Source organism: Propithecus coquereli, unplaced genomic scaffold (assembly GCF_000956105.1).
Source record: "Propithecus coquereli isolate 6110/MARCELLA unplaced genomic scaffold, Pcoq_1.0 Scaffold139, whole genome shotgun sequence".
Lineage (NCBI taxonomy): Eukaryota > Metazoa > Chordata > Mammalia > Primates > Indriidae > Propithecus > Propithecus coquereli.
In genome coordinates, this window is record NW_012138191.1 from 1,030,736 (window position 1) to 1,039,613 (window position 8,878).

The following is an 8,878-nucleotide window of genomic DNA, read 5'->3' on the forward strand; positions in this document are numbered from 1 at the left end:
TGTCAATTTCCTGGTATAGGGGAAGAGGAGGCCATTTTTACAGTGCATTCTGTCCCACTTAAAAAAATGTTCTCTGTAAGTCAAATTATTCCAAAATAGCAAGTTTAAAAAAACTCAAATGTTAAAATGCTAAATTCTCTTTTACTCTCAGAAACACAAGACAATATTTACTCACGTATTTAAATGATTTATTTATATTCAGAAGCATTCAAAATGTTTATTTGGTATATAAAACTCTATTTGAAAATATTCTTGTTTATGATTAACTCATAACTATTCTTACTGTTATTGATTTCAGCAACCTTTTTAAAAGCATAGTCCTCTGAGTTCATACATGTCTGATATACATTAAATAGGATTTGTTCTTTGTAAAATCTCACTCTGCTCCATGAGAAATACCCTTCCACCCCAAATCAAAGATCTGGATCTTCTTTCTGCCCTGATCTAGTGTGACAAGGAAGGGAGGGAACATGAAAACACACCTTCGTGGAAGGAAATTCTTTTCCCTTTTATTTTATTAACCAATTCTACAAAAAGTTAACGAGTACATGCTAATCTTCAGCACTGCGTGATGTACAAAGGAAGCATCAAACTGAAACCTATGCTAGGAAACCTTCCATCTCTTGGGGGAAACAGGACATACACACAAGCAATAATTACATAAAGAAGCATAAAATTAAATGTCAACGTTAGTTGCATAGAAATTGAAGATTTTTCTGAGAAATGAGACACTGAGTGTAGCTTTGGTTGGAGTACAGAAGCTGAAAGCAAGAAATGTTAGTATCATAGGGAACTGTGTCGGGCCTGACTTCACCCTTCACTGGCTATGTGGCCTTCAAGAAGTACTTTAGCATCTCAAAATTGCAGTTCATTCATCTGCACAGTGGGGACAATAATAGAATGTGCCCTCATGGGCCTGGTCTGAGGGCAGAATGAAATTATTCACGTGAAGGGCTTAGCAGAGTGTCCTGCACATGGCTCACACTCAAGGTTATTGAAAAGAAAGTTGGAGAAACAGGGAAAGGAGCTCCTGGCAGACACGTAATGAAGACTAAGACCATGCTTCGAAAGCACTGTTGTTCATAAGTGGCTTGAAGAACTCTTCACAAACCCTGCCAGCGGATGGACCATAATCCATCACTAAATAAAGACAAAGGAATCCTCAGTGATTTTTTGCTGTGGCTTCATAAGTTATCAGCAGAGCTGGATGTGCACTTATGGTTTTCTCTTGGCATGCATGCATTCGTTCATTCATTCACCACACAGTCAGGGAGCACCTCCTAAGTCCATGCTCTTTTCTCGCTTGATGCCTTAGCTAACTGAATCATACCACCTGCGTCAGTGGCATGAAGAAAACTGAAGACTCTTACTCATGTTGTACAGCTCTCTGTTCAGATCGTTTACCTGGAGCTGGCTGGCTGTGGAGAGCCTGGGAGGGTGGTTTGGGTGCCAGGGATGTAGTGTGATTCACCCCGTTTTCTGCTGGAGTCGTCCTGGCTTCACTTGGAGCCTCTGATGGTGTTTCCCCAGGATCAACCTAAAATCATAAATATCCTTTCATGTTCCACATTTCTTATTGTTCTTTTCTTGTCTTCCTAAACCAACAAGGCTACGTTTTATAGCATTTTCACAACTCATTTGTTGTTTGAAATCTCAAATTTGAAACTGTCTGGAAAGTAGGGTAAAAACACCACAGTGTTGAACCACAATTGTGGTAGGTTGTTGTACTGAAGGCTCAAATTTTTACACCAACCTATGTCTATGCCCTTTGGTAGTGCCCTCCCACACTGACTCGGGACCTGACCCTGTGATTTGCTTTGATCAAATGAGAGAGTAGCAAACTTGATGTGAATTTTGCACTTGGCGAAATTCTCAACTTGATGCACTTGTGAATTTTTCCACTCTTTCTAGACCCCTGCTCTAGCAATGGAGGATGAGAGACTTTGTGGAGGAGAGTTGAGTCATCTTGGCCAAGGACATCCTAGACCAGCCAGTTCCAGCTGAGCACATACACATGAATGATCCTAGCTAAGATGAGCTGAGCCTGGTCTAAAACTGCCCAGCTGAGCAGATAACTCATGAAAAATAGTAAGTAGCTGATGTTATATGCCATCAGATTTGAGAGTTGTTTTATAGCAAGAACTAATTGATGTGTGGATAGGAGCACAGGTATTGGAGCCAGACCTGCCTGGGTTCGAATTGTGACCCTGCCACTTAACTAGCAGTATGATGTTGGGTAGGTCACTTAACCTCTGTGCCTCAGTTTCCTCATCTTTATAGATGGGGACATGCATGTGTTGGGGACCATAGTATTATCTATCTTGCTAGATTGTTTAGAGGATCAAATAAGTTAATATTTATAAAATGCTTAGAACTGTTCCTGGCAGAGAGTAAATAACTGGGTGTTAAATAATGTGCAAGTTGTCAGAATAGGGAGTCACTTGTGTTTTTAACAAAAGAAAGACTGGACAAATAGAGCAAGGGAACGCCATAAAGAGAGGATCTCATGTATAAATGCCCAATAACAAAAACTGTCACAAAAGACTGAGCAAAAACCACAATCTTGCACAACAGCTACTGCATCCTGACCCAGAAAAATACCACTGTGAGGATATTTGCCCACAACTGCCTGTCCAACCTCACACTGGTGTCACCTTTGTTAGTGATTCTGATAGTCAAGGATAATTCTCTCAAAAATATCATGCAATCCTCCCCATTTTTCGTTTATAAACCTTTGCTTTCCTTTACCTCCCTGAATATGCACATAGTTTACTAGGGTACATGTCTTCCCGTTGCAATACCCTATTCCTGAATGAATATTATTTTCTTTTAGAGAGCATCTCTCTGTTATTTAGATTGACATAAAATAAATCAAATCCAACAAAACAGTTAAGCTTGTGCAATACTACCAATGAATAATAATAATAAATGCATTGAAATTTATGAAATCTCCAGTTCACATCTCCAGCAGTTAGTCCACTGTACCCTATATGGAGTGAACATTTAATAAAAGTTTGTCAAATAAATGCTTACCCTTATAAAATAATTGCTTCAGTGGTTGTTTTACAATGCTCTAAATGTTCTGTATGTCTTTATAGGAATTGTCTTCCAAGTCCGTGCTAGGTTTTACTAATAGTGAGGTTATCCCAATGTTCTATTTTGTAGCACATTTAAAAAATGCATTAGGCAATATATTTTCCAGAAATCATCTGGAGCCCAACACTGTGACATTTTGGCATGTAATTACAGACTGCAGATTGTCCTATGATAGCATTTTTATAAAAAGTAAAATGAGAGTGAAAATAGTAACACTGATTGTTACAAGTGGTTTTTATTCTGTCCCCCAAATCATCTTTAAAACATCCTCCAAAACTGCTTTAAGTGATGGCAGAACTTATTTTAATTCAAAAGAATAATCCCTGCTTATTTTCCATGGCCTGTCCAGTGCCAGATGAGCCCTGGAACCAATGGCTGGACATCAGGTGCAGGAGACGGGAGCATGAAAAAGTAAGCCAGGCAGCCTATGCAGCTCACTATGTAGAACTCTGTCTTTTGAAAAATGGCTACTTCCAATGAGTAAGTTCTGGTATGGTTGTGCTGTTTAGTTACATCTGTCAGGAAAATTCTCCCTGGAATCACATGCAAAGGGGAAGGATTGTGTATTTTTTGTTCAAGACATTGCAAACTGAAGGCTCATGGTGCAAACGGAGTACATGAATGCATTTTCTTTGGCTCACCCAGTGTTGCCGAATTTTTAAAATAAGACTATTTTACATTTAAAAAATGGATTTCTTGCTTCTTTTAAGAAGCTAGATCTGGCAAGGTGTGGTGTACAGGCCCCATCTTGCCAAATCTAGCTTTTTAAAAGAAGCAAGAAATCCATTTTTTTTTTTTTTTGAAACAGAGTCTCACTTTGTTGCCTGGGCTAGAGTGAGTGCCGTGGCGTCAGCCTAGCTCACAGCAACCTCAAACTCCTGGGCTCCAGCCATCCTTCTGCCTCAGCCTCCCGAGTAGCTGGGACTACAGGCATGCGCCACCACGCCCGGCTAATTTTTTCTATATATATATATTTTTAGTTGTCCAGATCATTTCTTTCTATCTTTTAGTAGAGACGGGGTCTCGCTCTTGCTCAGGCTGGTCTCGAACTCCTGACCTTGAGCGATCCACCCGCCTCGGCCTCCCATAAGAAATCCATTTTTTAAATGTAAAATCGCCTTAATTTAAAAATTATAAAATAAAATAAGCATGGAATCCTTTTGCATGGTACTGGAAATTAGGATAGAAACAAAAGAACTAGAAATGTCAGTTTTCTTAATTGAGAGACTCTTGGTATCCAATCAAACAAATTTCCAATAAAGTTTCAGAAGACAGTAATACTTCAGTTGCACTAACTAGATGCTGCTTAGCTGGTAGAGAAAAAAAAAAAAAGTACGGAATGAACCAATGAACCACAGAAGTAAATCTCTGCCCTCTTGTGGCCAAATTAAATCATTAAAATGTTTTTCCTTCAAAACACGCCAATATTGACTTTTAAAAATTAGGATTCCATAAAAAGAATTTATACCCTCCCTGGTTCCAAACGAACAGAAGTACCTAGAAAGTATAATACATATTTATCAGTAAGAGGGTAATTGAAAAGTCCATTTTTAAAAGTTTTAAAGAAGGAGGAAAAGCCACATGTTATGCTAGTTGAAAAGATTTCCATCCTGGGCATTGAAAATTTGGATCTGACAATCAAAAAGGAGAGAATTAGGATTTGTAGAACTTACTTGAGTGGTTAACATGCTAAATCAAGGATCTTTCAAATATCAGGTGTGTGACTGTGCTATTAGAGGTTTTGGATCATGCCCTCCTTGCCTGAGTCATCTAAAGAGCGCAGTCCCTTCCGTGCAGCTGGTTAGGATGGCAGCACCTTGATTTGGACACAAGATGGCTAAGGCGCAAGGTCACCAGTTTTTCCAGAACATTACAGGAAAGACTCATAAATTCGTCATGCAGAAATCCAGTCCACTCAGGACAAATATGGGCAATGGGTGTGGCTTTGTTAGAGATAGCCTATTAATAACAAGAAAGAGCTTCCTCAAACATGTGTACAATTTGTACCTGAATGAAATTAGATAATGTACCTGCCTCCTATTTCTAAGAAATTCAGAATCATTCCTAAAAACTGTGTTCTAAAGTATGCATTCTCAAGTGTTTAGGAGAGAAATATACTGATATTTGCAACCTACTTTAAAATGCATCAAAAAATGCATTAATACGTGGATAGAGGGATTTATATACAATCAAGTGAATACATCAAAATTTTAATTGTGGAATTCAGGTGATATATTGGTGTTCATTGTACAATTCTAACATTTATGTATGTTTGAACATTTTTTAATTAAAATATGGCAAAACTCCTATATTTTGAAGAGTCTACCAGGGTGAGTTAGAAGCAAAAGACAGCTGGACTTCAGGTTTTTCAGCTTCTTAATTAACACTTACCAAGTAAAGTGATTTTGGTGTTTTTTGCAATTAATGTCCAGCACGTTCTTCCAGCAGTAACTGGAACATGGATCCAACTGATTTTTGACACAGCAAGACTGTGTCATCATATATGTTTATGTGGTATCTCTTTGTTGAAATATTAGTGACAGCTACAAGTTTACATGTAGATGTATGAATTTTTATTACTGTCAGTCTCTTCCTCCCGGTTGTAGGGTCTATGTGAGCATCTGACTTTTCTCATCATTATTTATATAATGCCCAGCACAGTGACTGACACATAGTTGTGTTAAAAAAATTTATTGAATGAATGAATTAATCCATATTTAGTTTCCTGCTTATGCACAATCAATAGGTATTACTGGCAAAGTCCTGAAACTAAACAACTACCTACATGTTATACTAAAATAAGAAAATATTTTTAATGAATCGATACATCAATGAATAAAAAGAATGAAGATGCTGTTTTTTCTGTTGTCTATAGTTAGAAAATCTGTATTTAACTCATAATTGCAGCAGGTTATTTAGAAAGCTATTAAAGGGTGAAAGAACATAGCTCTGCACAGTATTTTATATATGTGTTATATATATGTTAAAGTTCCTAACATCTGTATTAGAAATGTTTTGATATAGTTTCCAAAGCAATCAGGAAGAATAAATTCTTTGCAGTTAGATAGAAATCATAAATTCCCAGAGAATGTAGACCAACCGCCCTTTACATTTACCCTGTGGGAATTATCTTTGAAATTAATTAAGCCAAATCATTTGGCAAAGACTATGGCCAATCACTCACTTGAAAAAATTCTGGACAAATCCCAGAAAAGAGTGTCTCTTGGAGCCTTTCCCAGATGTCTGTGATTGAGCTGACATTTCAGAGTGGATGGAATTAATGGATTTCATCTGAGGAGAACCATGCACTTGCACGAGACCGATGTAGAGCTCAAAAGCCGTGATTCTCAACGTGTAGTCCCTGGACCAGCATCAGCCTCACTGCAAATTATTGGAGATGTGAATTCTTGGGTCCACCTCAGACCTACTGAATCAGAAACTCTAGGGATGGGGCCCATCAATTTGTGGTTTAAGAAGCTATCCAGGTGGATGTGATACCTGCTGAAGTTTGAGAGCCTTGCTACTCAAACTATGGTCCATGGGCCAGCAGCATCATCATCACCTGGAAGCTTGTCAGAATCGAAAAATTTCATGACCTGTGCCAGACTTACTGAACCCGAATCTGCACTGTAACAAGATCCCCAGGCGATCTGTATGCGCATTTAAAAAATAAATTTTATTGGGTATATTTAAGGCATACAATATGATGTTGTAAGATACCTACATGTAGTAAAATGGTTACCACAGTGGAACAAATGAACATATCCATCATCTCACATAGTTACTCGTTTTTTCCTCCTGTGGCAAGAGCAGCTGTAATCTATTCATTTAGCAAAAATCATAAATACAATACACTATTGTTAACTAGAGTCCTCATGCTGTACATTGGATCTTTTGACTTGTTCATTCTACATATTTGCTACTTTGTATCCTTTGACCTACATCTCCCCATTTCCTCCCCAGTACACACATTCAAATTTGAGAAGCCCTGCTCCAAAGCAGAATGGAAAACTTCATCATTAATTGAGAGTCATATTTTATAATCCCTATGGCATTGGGCATGGGCATGGATTACAATATTCAAATTTCCGGATTCCATCCCTATTTTAGGTAGATGAACTCAAAGCCCCTCATTACAATCCACTGAAATTTTATGGAAGAGATTTGTAAAAACAGGTGAATTGAGCCAATGATCGACGAGTTTCAACTCAGATGGATCTATAGTCTTCTCTTGAAATCTTATTTAAAAAGACCCTAGTTCTTCAATTTATTGACCATTGATATGGGGCAAAGCACTCTACCATTATGAGCAATGGTTCTCTCTTCTGAAAATGGGGATTACTATATTTTATCCAGGGCATCCTATAAAAGTGCTTTGTCAGCTTCAAAGCTGTATAGCATAGAAATGAAAGAAATGGTGTACTTATTTAAAGGCTATTTCCTAAAAGGCAAATTTTTCTTCCTACTTTTCAGATGTCTTAAAGTTCAGGGATTTGGATAAACTATTGTTTCTACAAGTTGATATTTTCCTAATTTTTTATTTGAGGAAGAAGGTTTAAGGAGGAAGATACTCATTTAAAGAGAGTCCAAAATGAGCAGTAAACCTCATTGTTGAATATAGTGCCAAGTTCTTAAACTGTGGATGAAGTATCAAGCTTTTGTCTTGGAGAAATTAAATGGTACTCAAGACCTTATTGGATGAAACACTATACCCTTAAGAGTATCACGTTGGCTTGTTGTGCTGTTGGGTTATTTTTTTGGTGAAATTCACATGATTAATTCAAATAATCAAATCCTGTTGAAGAAGCCATGGTGCCATACCTGAATTAGGAAATATTTGCAAGTTATTTTAGGTAAACTTCAGCTCACTCATAATAAGAACATGAGTCAGAAAATGTAAACAGTAGGTCTCTTGCAATAAATGAAATTTTAGTGTTACCAAAGCTCTCCTTTTTCAACATCAACATTATGTGAAGACCACTCATACACCTTCACTCGTACTATGCAGACATAGATGACACTGGGAATTCTCGTGAACAGAAATTCTGGCCTTGAGGGCTGAGTAAGGTTTGGAGCATCAGCTATTCTGTCTTAGATGACAACTTTTCTAAGTCTGGAAATGAATGCTTGGCAAATGAATACAGCTTTGGTAACTTGTAAGTTGGCCGGGCAATGCACAAACTAATCAAATAGAACCCACAAAGAAAAACCTATCTTGCTGAAAAACAAGTTTTGACAATATCCAGTGATTTTTCAAAACAAAAAAAGGTAGGAAAATTCTTGACATTCTATTCAACTAAAAATTCAATTCAAAGGATGTTACTATTTAAGGTAAAGGTCTTATATTCTGTGCTCACTCCCAGGTAACAGAGGGCAGAAAGATGAATGAAGGGCCAACCCTTGCTAAAGGCTACCAGAAAATTAGTTTTGTTACAGAGGTAGTGCATATGGTGTGGCGTAGATCCTTGTTACGCAGAGTGTGCTCCAAAGACCAGCAGTATCCCATCACCAGGGGGCTTACGAGAGTCTCAGGTCCCACCCAAGACCCACTGAATCAGGATCAGCATTTTGTCATGATACCCTGGTCTGCACGCTAAACTTCGAGAAGTGCTAATGTAGAACATGAATTGTGGAGCCAGATTGCCAGGGTTTCAACCCCAACTCTGTGCCTTACTAATTGTGTGGCACTGGCAAGGAATTTCACCCCTCAGTGCCTCAGTTTTCTCATTTGTTAAATGGAAATAATAGTCATTAGGACATGTGAATGTTTTAAGACTTAAGC

At 37.9% G+C, this 8,878-nt stretch overlaps 1 protein-coding gene across 1 annotated transcript in view; it reads right to left on the minus strand.

Moving 5' to 3' along the window:
• The window catches only part of PLCB1 (phospholipase C, beta 1 (phosphoinositide-specific)), a 756,841-nt gene that overhangs the window by 124,273 nt on the left and 623,690 nt on the right, over positions 1–8,878 (minus strand). Inside the window, 2 exon segments of the mRNA XM_012639238.1 lie at positions 810–824; positions 1,382–1,537. Of these exon segments, the coding sequence (XP_012494692.1) occupies positions 810–824; positions 1,382–1,537 (171 nt within the window).